Source organism: Hemitrygon akajei, chromosome 8, assembly GCF_048418815.1.
Source record: "Hemitrygon akajei chromosome 8, sHemAka1.3, whole genome shotgun sequence".
In the NCBI taxonomy this organism is placed as follows: Eukaryota; Metazoa; Chordata; class Chondrichthyes; order Myliobatiformes; family Dasyatidae; genus Hemitrygon; species Hemitrygon akajei.
In genome coordinates, this window is record NC_133131.1 from 5271592 (window position 1) to 5287273 (window position 15682).

Genomic DNA, 15682 nt, shown 5'->3' on the forward strand with positions numbered 1-15682 from the left:
TGCATTTGCTTTATGAAAGAGTTTCTATATGAGACAACTTAGCTGACACAAGCCATAATGTGACGCTTCAAACACTTCTTTGATATTTATTTTTACATTACAGCCTGTTAAGCAGAACCACACTTCGTCAATATCCTGAAATGCTTTTCTTGTTTAGACCTAAGATGGTGTGAAATTATTATAAAAACACATCTGTAAACCACCCAAGTACTTTGAATGTACGACTTGAATCAACTAGATTGCTGCCTTGTAATGAAGGTTAAATCGCAAACTGATGACACTTAATTTAAAAAAAAGCATAGGCCCTGCACTGCGGTGTGGCAGTCTGCTCTTGCGAAGAAAGTAATCCCTGATGGTGCTTTGAAAGAAATAATGACCTTTTTAAAAGAGCAAATGACTTCTTTTATTACTGGAAGTTGTTGAAGATGTTTTTGTGAATTTATGGTATGTTTATTTTTGTCTCTACCTCTATTTTAAAACTAAATATCAACAAAATGAAAATCAAAAAACTGCAGATGCTGAGAACATGAAATCAATTTAAAAATGTTGGAAAAACTCAGCAAGTCAAGCAGCATCTGTAGATAAAAGCAACAGTTAAAATATCAGGTTAGGGTTCTTTCGCCAGAACAGGGAATAAGAGGAAAAATAAATTATTTTTCACCAGGAGGGAATTTGGGGGAAGAGATGGAAAGAGTAAAGGGAATATCTCTGTTACAGGGAGTTCAAATGAGTCAATGAATGCAGTTTTTCTCAGCATGGAGGAACAACACCTTGTATTCCATCTGGGTAGCTTCCAAACTGATGGCATGAATATCAATTTTGCCTTACAGTTAAAAAAAAATCCTTCCCTTTCCATCTTATTCTGTTCCCCACTCTGACCTCTTGCCTGTTCTCACCTGCCTATCATGGCAGGGGGCTGGGGACCGGTATGATAGAGCTGAGGATGAGCCAGCAGGTTGACAAGTAGATGATGGGTGTAACATGAATGTAAGAAAGGACAAGCCAATGATTGGTACAAGTGCAGACAGCAAAGAGTTACATTATTACCACAAAGGCAAATTCAAAATGGTGAAAAGGGCAAATTCAAAATGGTGAAGAATGCAGGACTGAAGGTGCTATATTTAAATGCGGATAGCATTTGCAATAAGGTTTACAAACTCATGGCACAATTAGAGAGGGATGATGTTGGGAGCTTAACATCAAAGGATAATATGCTTTGTATCAAAAGGACAGGCAGGAAGGCATAGGTGGTGTTGTGGCGTTGTGGCTGTGTTGGTAAGAGATAGAATTACATCTTTAAAAAGAGGTGACATAGAGCAGAGAATGTTGAATGTTTGTAGCTGGAGTTAAGAAGCTGCAAGAGTGAAAAAAAAATTATTATGGAAATCATTTATAGGCCTCCAAATAGTAGCCATGATGTGGGGTTTACATTGCAAAGGGAACTGGAAAAGGCATGTAATAAGAGTAATGTCAGAATTGTAATGGTGGACTTCAATATGCAAGGGGATTGGGGAAAATTGGGTTGGTGGTCGGATTGCAAGAGAGAGTATTTGTTGAACGCCTGTGAGATGGCTTTTTAGAGCAGCTTGTGGTTGAGCCTATTTGGGGAAAGGGGAACAAAGAAATGGCAGATGAACTTAATGGATACTTTGCATCACTGTTCACTGTGGAAGACACCAGCAGTGTGCCAGAGGTCCATGAGTGTAAAGAGCTGGAGTGAGTGCTATTGCGATTACAAAGGAAAAAGTGCAGGCAGACTCAAAGGTCTTAAGGTGGATAAGTCATTTGGATCAGATGGACTACATCCCAGTGCCCTGGGAGAGGTTGCTGAAGAAATGATGGATGCACTGGTCATGATCTTCCAAGAAGCACTTCATTCTGGCATGGTCCTGGAGGACTGGAAGATTGCAAATCTCACTCCACTCTTTAAGAAGGAAGGAAGGCAAAAGAAAGGAAATTATAGGCCAGTTAGCCTAACCTCAGTGGATGGGAAAGTGTTGGAGTCTATTATTAAGGATGAATTTTTGGGGTACTTGGAAACTAACGTTCCTCGCAGTCGATGCATAGTATGGAAAACGTATGATGTGAATAATTATTTAAATGGAGAAAATAGGGATTCGTTCTGGAGGGCTTCCTAAATATGTTTTATCTGTAATTTATTCACATTTTCATACCAATACGACACAAAAGCAGTACCACAAGGCAACATTCATATTATATTTCATCAATTTAAGGTAATATTCAACATAATAAATCATAGAAAGTTAACCTGACGCAGTCTTTTCATCTTTACTTATGTAAGTACGTTTTGGCATACGCTTCCAAAAATGCCTGGTCTCGTCTGCATTAAGCACCTGCCATGCCTAACTCAGCTATCATAGCCCGCAAACTGCAGTAGTTCCGTGGTCACCACGCACAGCTAAGTTGTGAAGCCTGTGACGATTAACAAACTTAGAAAACCTTCCCCTACTTGCATTAAAGCTAACAATATCACTTGACACTTCCTCACTAGCCTCTGAACAAAGGCGACCATAAATTTCCACCACAACTGACAGAGGCCGCATGCGCGCACAAACACACTCTGAATAAAATGTTTGTGAGAAACAGCTGGCAAATAATGTTGAAAATTTGACTAAAGCTTCACAGTAAACAGATAGCAGTGCCTGAATTTACATGAATAGAGGCTTTCACTTTGAGCCAAGACTTCATCAGGTACATCTATACCCCTACTTGTTAATACAAATATCTGATCAGCCAATCATGTGGCAGCAACTCATTGCATAAAAGCATGCAGGCATGGTCAGGAGGTTCAATTGTTGTTCAGGTCAAACTTCAGAATGGGGAAGAAATGTGATCTAAGTGACTTTGACATTGGGAATGATTGTTGGTTTGAGGATCTCAGAAACTGCAGATTTCCTGGAACTTTTATTCATAAAAGTCTCTAGAATAGTGTGAAAAAAAAAAAAATCCAATGTAGTTCTGTGGGTGACAATGCCATTTTAATGAGAGAGGTCAGAGGAGAATGACCAGACTGGTTCAAGCTGACAGGAAGGTGACAGTAACTCAAATAACCATGTATTACAACAGCTGGGCTCCAGCAGCAGAAAACCACGAACATACTCTCAGTGGCCACTTTATTTTGTACAGGAAGTACTGAATGAAACTGACCACTCAATGTATTTTTATCTGCTGATTACATAATTCATGTTGTAAAACATGTGAGTTTTATTCTGTGTGGTGTGGGAGTTCTTTTATCAGAGAATCAATGAGTCTTGATTGTTCTGATTGCTTACTGAGAGGCATTTGTGAACTGACAGGATTTCTCAGCACTTTAAATATCAGAGGTGGCAAATCATTTGGTTGACCAGTGCATGTGGTGTAAACTTGAAATTTCATTTTGTTCCCATCAATGCAGTCCTTTTTTAAAAAAAAATAATTCATAATTTTGTTTTATCATTTAAGGCTTTGAAAAGTGAAAATACAGTAAACTGTTCCTATTCCTACTGGATGCAGCAGTGTTTTCATCATAGCACACGATGGAAGTAGTTAAAACTTCAATTTTTATGTGCCTTCCAGAACAATCTATTGACAAATTTCAACTTCAGAATGCTGCTGCTAGATTTGAACCATACCCAGGACAAGGGAACATATCACTCCTGCACTAGCTACTTTGCATTGGCTTTCTGTATCTTTCAAGAATTGATTTTAAAGTTTTCATATTAGTTTTTAAAGCTCTAAATGGTTTGAGACTGGAGTACGTTAGAGAATTGCTTTCGTTTGATAATCTTGCTCAAGCTCTCAGATCTTCTTCCGCTGGTCTCTTAAATTTAAACAATCTGCCTCAAAAGATAGTTGGCTGGTCAGCTTTTTTGAACTGTGCTCCTAAACATGGAATTCAATATCTAAAACTATATAGGATGCAGACTCAGTTGACACTTTTAACTGAGCTCAAAACCTATTTATTTAACTTTGCTTTTAACTAACATTATCTCGTCTTATTTTCATGTTTATCTTTATTTGTTATTTTATTTTCCCAAGTGTACTTTTATCCCATTGTAAAGCACTTTGAACGACATAATCTGTGTAAAATGTGCTTTATAAATAAAGTTGTTATTATTTATTTTATATCGCTAGATCTGTAAATCCATAGATTGATTTTGGGCAGCACGGTGGTGTAACACTGTTAGAGAGTCAGCGACCTGGGTTCAATTCCTGCCACCGTCTGTAAGGAGTTTGTACATTTTCCTATGACCATCTGGGTTGGCTTTGGGTGCTCTGATTTCCTCTCACGCTCCAAACAGATTGCTAGGTTAATTCGTCATATGTGTATAATTGGACAGTATGGGCTCGTTGGTCCAGAAGGGCCTGTTACTATGCTGTATTTCCAAATAAAAAAAAATCTAAGGGGTTCACTTCTATAGCTAAATATTTGCATATTTGCATTGTTGCCTGCAAAATAATGGAATATTTATATATTTTCATTGGTGTCATATTTTGGTCTTTTGTTTTCGATTACTATTCCCAGTACTCCAGAGTAAACCAATTCTCCACTCATCTGGACTACACTTGGAGTCATCAGCCGTTTCACAATTTGCCTCTGGTTGCTTCTTGTTATTTCTGTAGCTGCCACCTGCAAAAGCAGTGAGTCATAGAATCCTACACAGAAAAGCTGGTCGTTTAGTATATTGTCTCTGTGCCAGCGCTTTGAAAGAGCCAAACAAATAATCTAACTCCACTGTCTTTTCCTTATGGCTCTGCATGTTGTTCTTAAATACTTATGAAGTTCCCTTTTGAAAATAATTACTGAAACTCCTCCTAACACCCTTTATAGGCATCGTTCAGGACACTGTGTGTGTGTTTTTTGAAAAAAAAATTCTTTGTCACCTTGCCTCCTTTACCAGTTACCTTAAATCTGTGTTTTCTGGTTTCCAAGCATCTGTCATTGCAAATATTTCTTATTTGCTCTCACATTAATTTGAATATCTTTATTGGATTTATTACTGAGTCTGATAACAGTGGCATAGAAACTGTCTTTGAGCCTGGTGGTGCATACTTTCAGGCTCTGCGATTCCCTTGTCGCTCTCCGCTAATCTCCCTCGAGGCACTTATCCCTGCAAGCAACCAAAGTGCCACACCTGCCCGTTCACCTCAACTCCATTCAGGGCCCCTAACAGTCCTTCCAGGTGAGGTAACACTGGGGTTGTTATTGTGTCCAGTGCTCCAGATATGGTCCCTTCTACATCGTTCAGACCTGTCATAAATGAGAGACTGCTTTGTTAAGTACCTCCGCCCCACCTTCCTAAAGCAGAACTTCCCAGAGGCCAAACATTTTAATTCTTATTCCCATTCCTGTTCCGACATGTCGGTCGATGGCCTCCTCTTGTGCCACGATGAGGCCTCCTTCAGGGTGGAGGAGCCACACATTGTATTTCATCTGATAGCCTCCATATTGATGGGATGAATATCAATTTCTCTCACTGGTTTAAAAAAAATCCCTCCCCCTCCCCTCTTCTTCTATTCCACACTCTGGCCTCTTGCCTCTTTTCACCTACCTATTATTTCTCCCTGATGCCCTCCTCTTTCCCTTTCTCCTGTGGTCCACTCTCCTCTCCTATAGGATTCCTTCCTCTCCAGTCTTTTATCTTTCCAACCTGCCAGGCTTCACCTATCACTTTCAAGTTATCTGCCTTCCCCTCCCTCCTATCTTTTTATTCTAGCATCTTTCTCCTTTCTTATCAGTCCTGAATGAAAGTTTCGGCCTGAAGCAATGACTTTTTATTTATTTCCATGCATGCTGTCTGACCTGCCTGATTTCCTCCAGCATTTTGTGTGCAATACTTTATTAATCACTTGGCATGACATTTTTAACATAAAACTATGGCTTCCTCTCTCGCTCTCTCTCTTATACAATGCATTGATTATTGACCTGATAATTACGCCCTGGCGTATGTTTGATTTGCAACTTACTGAGCAAAACTGCCATGTCATTGCTCTCAATTTACTGTGATTCCAGGCTCAAAGAAGGAAGTTGTTTTTATTTTATTTATCTGATGTTTGGGAAGTTTGCTTTATTGAATTTCAATGCAAATCAATGTTGAAGCTACCCCTTGCTATATGGTAGGCCGATTTCTGTTCTAATGTTAGAATTGGAATGGAGGGCATTACAAGAATATCACATTGTCATCTTGGCTCAGTTGTTTGTACCAAAGGTCTTGTTTCTGAACTTCATTCTATGACTTGGAGCAGGTGATTTAGACTGATATATCTGTGTAACAGGCGTAAGTGCTAATTTGCAAACTGTGCCCCTTATCACATACTATTTTCAAAGGAAGACTTTCTCATTGCACCTGTACATGTGCTTGTGCATACGATAATAAACTCAAAGCACAAAAATCAAAGTAAATTTATTCTCAAAATACATAAGTGTCACCATATACAGGCATTCACAGTGGAACAGAGAAATACAACGGATTTAGTGGAAAAACTACACACAAAGATTGACAAACAACCAAAGTGCAAAAGAAGGTAAAACTGTAGAATATAATAACTAAGTAAATAATGCAGAGAACATGAGTTGTAGAGTCCTTGAAAGTGAGCCCATAGATTGTGGTGTAAGTTCAGAGTTGAGGTGAGTGAAGTTATCTGTGCTAGTTTAGGAGCCTGATGAAGGGATCCTGAACTTGTTGGTGTGGGACCTGAGGCCCTTGTACCTCCTTCCCGGTGGCAATAGCAAGAAGAGAGCATGGCCTGGCTGGTGGAGGCTGCTCTCTTGTGGTCTCGCTGTTTATAGGTGACTGGGCTGTGTCCACCACTTTTTGTAGACATTTCTTTTCCTGGGCATTGATGTTTGCATATCATTGCATATTCTGTTCTGCCAGTTCTGGGATGGTGTCAAAGAACAATAATCTACCAGTATCTTGACAAATCTGCCAGCAACCAACTCCACTATCACTCTTCAATTTGTTTGTAAATTGACTGACAGGCTTCTAGAAGTTTGGGTGATTGCAGTGTATCTTGGTTCTTGGGTGTGTGGTGCAGGTGATATAGATCTCAAAAGTATATAGAAGGTAATGATAAGTGAAATAGCACCTAAGACCAACAATACTTGGGCCCGAACTGTGCTCATTCATTTGCAGTGCAAAGGCCGTGTTCTCAAGCCTGAGCTGAAATGGACACTTCATTCCAAGCTTTGATATGGGATGAGATAACTAAGTGGATGGATAAAAAGATTCAAAGATTTGCTCTAAGCCTTCTCGAAGAAATGCAGCATCCCCACTGACTCCTAGGAACCACTAGCCCATAAATGAACATAGTGGAGAGAGAGCATTGGTGATAGCACTGAGTATATTGAGTTAATGTGTCATCAGCACAGAAGTACTGGGTGAACAGTGGAAAGAGCACATCGCCACCCTAACTTACCCATCCCATCCGACACCAGTTGCCTTGTGAGTAGAAGAATCTGTAGTTCCTACATTCATTCCATCAGTCACCTCAGCACCTCAGAACTGGAGAAGTGGAAGTCCGTCTTGATCCTGAGGTACTGCCTTGGAAGACTATGATTGCCTGGGTCTGTGTTTACTCACTCAATCATGGGAAAAACTTTTATCGTTTGAGTGCTGGCCGCTACTTGCCAAGGAAATATAGCAACCCTTTTTTTAAGATGAAAAATTCCAGTCCCTTTAGAATAATTACTACAAAACGTTTGTGACTACAAATATTACATACACTCAGTGGCCACTTCATTAGGTACCTCATGAGTGTATGTTCATGGTCTTCTGCTGCTGTAGGTCATCACTTCAAGGTTCAATGTGTTGTGCATTCAGAGATGCTCTTCTTGCTCTTACTGTAATGTGTGGTTATTTGAGTTACTGACGACTTCCTGTTAGCTTGAGCCAGTCTGGCAAATCTTCTTTGACCTCTCTCATTAATAAGGCATTTTCGGCTACAAAACTGCTGCTAATTGCGGATGTTTTTTTTTGTTTTTTGGAACATTCTTTGTAAACTCTAGAGACTGTTGTGTGTGAAAATCCCAGGATATTAGCAGTTTCTGAGATAGTTAAACGACCCTGTCTGACACCAATTCCAGGGTCAAAGTCACTTAGATCACATTTCTTCATCATTCTGATGTTTGGTCTGAACAACAATTGAACGTCTTGACCATGTCTGCATGCTTCTGTGCTTTGAATTGCTGCCACATGAGTGGCTGATTAGATATTTGTATTAGTGAGCTGGTGTACCTAATAATGTGGCCAATAACTGTATAAATGCTCTGGTCTTGTTTGTGATGCTACTTTAGTCCATAAATGACGTGGCACATATTTTCTGGATCTGTGTTGCTTAGTGCAGTGGTATTGTTTTGATATTTGTTTTTCTGGTTGTCTTTCCCATACAAATAACAACATGCATTTGTATAGTAAACAGCGACGTTCGAAATTTTGTTGGCATGGGGATAGTGTAGTGGTTAGCACAATGCTTTACAGTGCAGGCAAGCTAGGTTCAGTTCCCATCTCTGTGTGGGTTTCCTCTGGGTGCTCCGGTTTCCTCCCACAGTCCGTAGATGTTGGTAGGTTAATTGGTCATTGTAAATGGTCCTGTGATTAGGCCAGGATTAAATTGGGAGATTGCTAAGTGGTGTGGCTGGAAGGGCCTATTCTATGCTGTATTTAAATAAATAAATAACTCGATGGATGAATGATGAACAATAAATAAATTATATTTAAAAAGGGAGTATTAGAACTGATAGGTTATTAGAAGGTTATTTTAATGGAGGAGAGAGATGTTTTAGTCATAGGTAAGAGTGGACAACCAGAGACTTTTTCCTGTGGTGGAAGTGTCTGATATGAGGGGTCACAATTTTAATGTTTTTGGAAGGAAGTACAGGGGTTATGTCAGAGGTAGATTTTTTTTTTACAAAGTGAACGGTAATGGGTACATGGAAAGCACTACAGGTAGAAGATACATTAAGGACATTTAAGAAACTCTTAAACACATGGATGGTAGAAGAATGGAGGGAAGGGTTAGATTGATCTTGGAGTAGGTTATACTGTGGGTTGAAGGGATTGTACTGTGTTGTACTGTTCTATGTTCCATTTTCATTTAAGAAACTCTTGGGCACTTTGAAAGAAAAGTGAAGGGTTATGTAGGAGGGAAGGGTTAGATTGAATTTAGAGTAGGTTAAAAAGTTGGCACAACATTGTGGTCCGAAGGGCCTGTACTGTTTGTGTTCTACTGCATGTAGCATGTTTTTTTGTCTGGAGAGTAGTGGCTGCTTGGAAAGTGTGGAAATAAAGTGTAGCTGACATTTAGATAGGCACACAAATAGGCATGGAATGGAAGGACATGGACCGTGTGCAGGCAGATAGGATTAGCTAAAGTGGCACCATATTCTGCATAGATATTGTGGCTGAAGAGTCTGTTCCAGCCCTGTGCTATTCTATATTCTACTGGTTTTCTTTCTAACCCAGAGGCATTGTATTTATGAAAGAAGGTTGGAAAGAGAGGAAGAAAGTGGGGAAAAATGTGGAAACGTGGGATTAAAGAAGCCACCAGTATGCCTTTGCTACAGCCTGGGGATGTACAGTTGCTAATGAAAGGTTGCATTAGACATAGAGCTGGTTGATTAGATCATTCAGAAATCACACCAACTCATATTGGAGTTAAGTGCCACTGTGCGAAGTGTCTGTTGTATCGCCGTATATCTCTGCTGCAGAGTCAGAGAATGTTTAATATGTGATGGAAGATAAACAATGCTGTAGAGTTATAAAACAGTCTTTGGGCTCTGTGTATAAGGGTTTAGAACTAACCCCTTTATATTTGGGTTTAGTTTTGAGATTGGGTAAAATCATGTATTTTGACACGATGGAAGAGGAGTCTGTTATCGTCATAGTTGTGGATTAGAGATACACATCGCTTTGTTCTCACAAACTGTTGTGTTACTTCAAAATATTAATTGTTGTTATCAGGAAAAAACATCTTTATATGGCACCAGTTATACCTGATAAGAAGCACCTCAAAGCACTTCAGTCACTGTATTTCTTTGAAGTAAAGGGGTTGTTGTTATATAGATGAACATAGAACAGCTCACCAAAGGATTTTACAAATAGCAATAAGATCTCTGACAAATTAATCTGCTTTTGGTTGTTTTGACTGAAGGATGAGTATCTGCTGGACCCTAAGAGAAAATTGTGCTCTTTCAAACATATTGTGGGATTCAGAAAGCTGGCTTGAACATTTCCCACAGGGACATATTCCTTCACTCATTCCTGTACTGAAGTGAAAGGCTAAATAATGCATTTGAGTGATGATTCAGTCTACAGTGTCATGACTTGACGATCATAGTATGCAAGAAAACAGGACAGAAGGAGGGACTTGGCCAAGAACGTTGACTGTTCGTTTCTCTCTATAGATGCTGGATGACCTGAGTTCCTCCAGCTTTTTGTGTGCGTTTTTCTGGATTTTCAGCATCTGCAGAATCTCTTGTGTTTAGGAGAGAAGGAGACCACTCAGCCCCTCTAACCTGCCCTGCAATTTGATGTGATCATGCCTGAACTTGCTAGGCTCAATTCATCTTCTAATACAGTTACCCGTAACTCTCAATTGCTTGATCTTTCATATATTTATCTATCTCCTCCTTAATGTATCTAATAATACAACCTCTACCACCCTTGGGGAAAAGATAACTTCAGAGATTTACTGACCAATTCCTTAGTTTGTATGTCCCCTTATTTGTGACACTCATAGTGAAAACATCTTAACACTTTCCCTATATAATAGCCTTAAGATCTTGTATGTTTAAGTAAGGTCACCTCTTGCTCTTTTGTTCTACTAAACTTGAAGGAATACAAGCCCATGCAATCTAGCTTCTTTTGATTGGAGAACCCTCCCATCTTGGGAACTAGCCTGGCGAACCTCCTTTGGACCTCATCCAATGCTACTGTTTTACTTATTAGATAATGGGACCAAGTCTGGGTGCAGTGTGTCTTTAATAGCTTCAGCAGCACCCAGTATATCCTCCCTATTCCTAAATTGTAATGTCTTTCTAATAAAGGTGAACATACTGTTTACTCCCTTAAATATATGATGGACCTCCTTGCTGACTTTGTGATTCATGCACTAGTCTCCTCTGAACTTCAGTCACTTGTATTCTCTGCAATTTGATAATCCATCTTTTGATTCCTCTTAGTGAAGTGTATGACTGCACACTTCCTCAATTAAACTCCTTATGTCAAGTTTTTGACCAGCATTTCAGCCTGTCTATGTCCTGTTGTGGAATCTTAATAGCCTCATTACAATATGCCCTTCCATCTATTTTCATATCATTAACAGAATTGGAAACCTCGCATTTTGTTTCCTTCCCCAGATCATTCATACGAATAGTGAACAATGGAGGTTGAAGAACCAATCCATGGCATCCTCCATTAGTTACATCCCTCCAGCCTGAAAGGGACCTGTTTATTCCAGATTTGTTTTCTGTCCGACACACAGTTTTCAATCCATGCACTCAGTACCTTGGCCTCTTGCGGTTATTTATGAAATGGGTCTAATTGTTAGAGTCTGGTGTTTCATTCATGAAATTCCCACTTCTTGTACATATTTTTAACCTGGTTTAATAGAGTGACCAGTAGCATCTTTAAGTAAGTGCATTTTATGCATTTTCGTTACAATTGGAACTTCCTGAATTTCAGCAATTAGGTTAAATCTACACTCAGAGGTACCTCTACCTAACAAAGTGGCCACTGAGTGTATGTTCCTAGTCTTCTGCTGCTGTAGTTCATCCTCTTCAAGGTTTGGCATGTTGTGCATTCAGAGATATTCTTCTGCACACCACTGATGTAAGCTGTGGTTATTTGAGTTACAGTTGCCTTTCTGTCAGCCTGAATTAGTTCGACCATTCTCTTCTGACCTGTCGTTAACAAGGTGTTTTCGCCCTCCGAGCTGCCACTTACTGGATTTTTTGTTTGTTTGTTGCACCTAATAAAGTGGCCACTGACTGTATATCCACCAACTGAGGAAAATGGATCCTTCCTGCTCACTATGTTGAGTCCAATCACAATATAAGATGTTGCTTCAATCTCTGCATAGCTTCCAAAGAAAACAGTTGCAGCCTAGCCATTCTCCACACATCTAATGTTGTCTAGCTCCCTGCACTCCCTGAAGTGCTGTCACATCCTCCCTGTAATGTGGTGAGCAGAACTCCACGTAGTTTAACAGTTTACTAACTCAAACATGGCCTCATTGGTCTTTTATTTTATCACTTTCCATTAAAAATGGGGATCATTTTGTTTATTTGCACAACTGTTGTCTGACTGCATTGTCGTCTATGAACATCGTCTCCTAAATCCCTCAGTACATCTAATTTTTTCAGTGTCTCACCACCTTATGCCATCTTTTGGTTTGTTTGCCCTCTCCAGTGCATATTTCACATTTATCTCACTTAAACTTTTGCTTACCTAACCAGTCCACTGATTTACTGATGATGAAATTCCTACACAGTGTAGTGGATATGCCCAGTCCATCACGGGTAAAACCCTTCCTGTGTAGTTTGAGCACATCTACACAGAGTGCTGTTGCAGGAAAGCAGTATCTATCATCAAGGACCCCCACCAGCAAGGTCATGCTCTCTTCTTGCTGCTGCCATCAGGAAGAAGGTACAGAAGCCTCAGGACTCCCACCACCAGGTTCAGGAACAGTTATTACCCCTCAACCATCAGGCTCTTGAACCAGAGGAGGTAACTTCACGTATCCCATCATAAACTGTTTCCACAACCTATGGGCTAACTTTCAAGGATTCTTCATCTAATTTTCGAGAGAGTGAGAGTGAGTGAGAGAGAGAGAGATTTTTTTTGTTTTTGTATTTGCAAAGTTTCTTGTCTTTTGCACACTATTTGTCCACCCTGTTGGTTCGGACTTTCATTTATTATATTACGGTTATTGGATTTATTGAGCATGCTCAGAAGAAAATCAATCTTATTGTATATGGTGACACATATGTACTTTGTTAATAAATTTACTTTGAACTTTGATATCTTACTGCAGCCTGAAGACTTATTCAATATCAACTTATCAGTTTCATGTCATCCACTGGTCAAAGATTATAGACAACGTGAAGTTAACCGTGAACCAATACAAAAGGTCCGATGAAGGGTCTCAGACTGAAATGTTGACTGTTCATTCTTTTTCATAGATGCTGCCTGATCTGCTGACTTCCTCCACGATTTTGAGTGTGTTGCTTTTGATTTCCAATGTCTGCAGTCTTTCTCGTATTTATGAACCACTAGAAAAGTTGAGATTGCAGGCAGAAAGAGGTTTGTGAGATGTAGTATGGGTGAACTGTGGCAAGCAGAGAGCTGGGATGAGAGAGAAGGAAAGTCAGATGGTCTTTACAGTTGAAACATTGTAAGGTCAGTGAGTTTTTCCACAGGATGAATTGCTTGGGAAGAATGGGGCTTGAATAGATTTCAACAAAAGATGGTGTGAGTGCTTGATCTGAGCGAATAGCCCAGAATAAAAAACAAGTGGCTCTGGTCTGGAGCATCAGTTGATGTACGCAAGCCATACTCACTGTATGTTTGAATGCTTTTGTATTCATCAAAATAGTGAGAAAAATGTATTAAAGTTTTTCAGAAAATTTGATTCTATTATTGTTTCTCTCTGCAGGTGAGTGGCGAGGCTCAGGAGCTGTATTCTATCCGTAATGGTCCCATCCGGACAGCAAGAGTTCTGCCTGCCCCGCAGACAAGTAAGCATTGAAAGCTGCTTTGCTTTATTACTAGTTGTGAGTGCCTTGTAATCAAAATATTGTGGCTACAACTCTACTCCCTTTGACATTCTTGTACAGTGCTACATGATGTTGTGACCTTCATACATAGCACATGAGATCCAATGCAAGCTAGCTAATTGGGTCAGCCATTGGCTTCATGATATGAGATGGGGTTTTGGTGGAAGGATAATTTTCTGATTGAAAGTCTGTGACCAGTGATATACTGGACGGCTGGCACAATTACTTGTGATGTATATTAACAGCATCATAGCATGGTAGTGTAGCAAATGGCGTAATGATTTACAACACTAGTGATCCAGGTTCAATTCCCAATGGCGTCTATAAGGAGTTTGTATGTTCTCCCCACGACAGTGTGGGTTTCCTCCGGGTGCTCCAGTTTCCTCCCACGTTCCAAATGCTTCCAGATTAGGGTTGCAGTGTTGGCACTGAAAGTGTGTTGACACTTGTGAGCTGCCTCCAGCACATCCTCAGACTGTGTTCGTCGTTGACGCAAATCGATACATTTCACCTTGTGTTACGATGTACACGTGACAAGTAAAGCATGAACATGGTGAACTGAAGGGCCTGTTTCTGTGCTGTCAAACAATGAGCCAATGCACTACGCACTCTCTCTCCAGTGGATTGTAAAGGTTCCCATTTTACAACTTTGAAGAAGCTTGGAGAAGTTTTTCCAGGATTCTGCTAATGTTTCCTCCTGGGTTTACAGAAGTGTTTATAAATTAGGCTAAATTGTGTATGCTTATCATGAATAAATTATACATGTAGTTGGCTTTATGTTGGGTAAATAGTGCAAGCATTCATTTCTAGATAAAATCATCCACTTTGGAAAATTGGCCTGAAAAATTAATGCAATTCAAATTAATTAATTGCAATGTGATCACCTGACATTTTCATGCATCAGTCATGTAAATAATGACATCATAGGTTATTACCGAGTTTTGTTGAACCTTTTGTAGAGGAACTGCAGGCATGGAGCTGAGAAGATCATCGGGGTCTCTCCGATGATCCGTAATGGTCCGCCATCACGGACATTTACACTACACGCTGCATCTGCAAAGCAAACAGCATTATGAAGGACCCCACGCACCCTTCATACAAACTCTTCTCCCTCCTGCTGTCTGGGAAAAGGTACCGAAGCATTCGGGTTCTCACGACCAGACTATTTAACAGTTTCTTCCCCCAAGCTATCAGACTCCTCAATACCCAGAGCCTGGACTATCACCTTACTGCCCTATTGTCCTGTTTATTATTTATTGTAATGCCTGCACTGTTTTGTGAACTTTATGCAGTCCTGTGTAGGTCTGTAGTCTAGTGTAGTTGTTTTTATTTTTCTGTGTTGTTTTTTACGTAGTTCTAGTTTTTGTAATGTGTCATGTAACACCATGGTCCTGAAAAACGCTGTCTCATTTTTACAATGTACTGTACCAGCAGTTATGGTCAAAATGACAATAAAAGTGACTTGACTTGATGTGGTGTTCAGTGGTGATGAGGGCTTTACCCGTGGTGGACCTGTACATGGAGTTGGCTTTATGTTGGATAAATAGTTCAAGCATTCATTTCTAGATAAAGTCATGCACATTGGAAAATTGGCCTGGATGCTTAATGTAATGCAGTTTAATTAATTGTAATGTGATTCACTACTTTTGTGTGGATTTTCCGTTCAAGGGCATTGATATTTCTGTACCAGACCATGATGCAACCAGTCAATATACTCTCTGCCACACATCTATAGAAGTTTGTCAGAGCTTTAGACGACATGCTGATTGTTCGCAAATTTCTAAGGAAGCAGAGCTGATGCCATGCTTTCTTCATAATGGCAGTTTATTGAAGGTGCAATGTGCTGTGGATAAAGTATGTACTATTCTTGGACTTCCAGGTGTTTGATAATCAGTGATAATTGCA

At 39.8% G+C, this 15682-nt stretch overlaps 1 protein-coding gene across 5 annotated transcripts in view; it reads left to right on the forward strand.

Annotated features, from left to right (window-relative positions):
* Positions 1 to 15682, forward strand: part of bcas3 (BCAS3 microtubule associated cell migration factor) — a 928098-nt gene that overhangs the window by 58581 nt on the left and 853835 nt on the right. For all 5 annotated transcript variants that reach the window (XM_073053122.1, XM_073053127.1, XM_073053125.1 and 2 more), the window contains exon 6: positions 13657 to 13738. In XM_073053122.1, coding sequence (XP_072909223.1) covers positions 13657 to 13738 — 82 coding nt within the window. The remainder of the gene's footprint in view (positions 1 to 13656; positions 13739 to 15682) is intronic.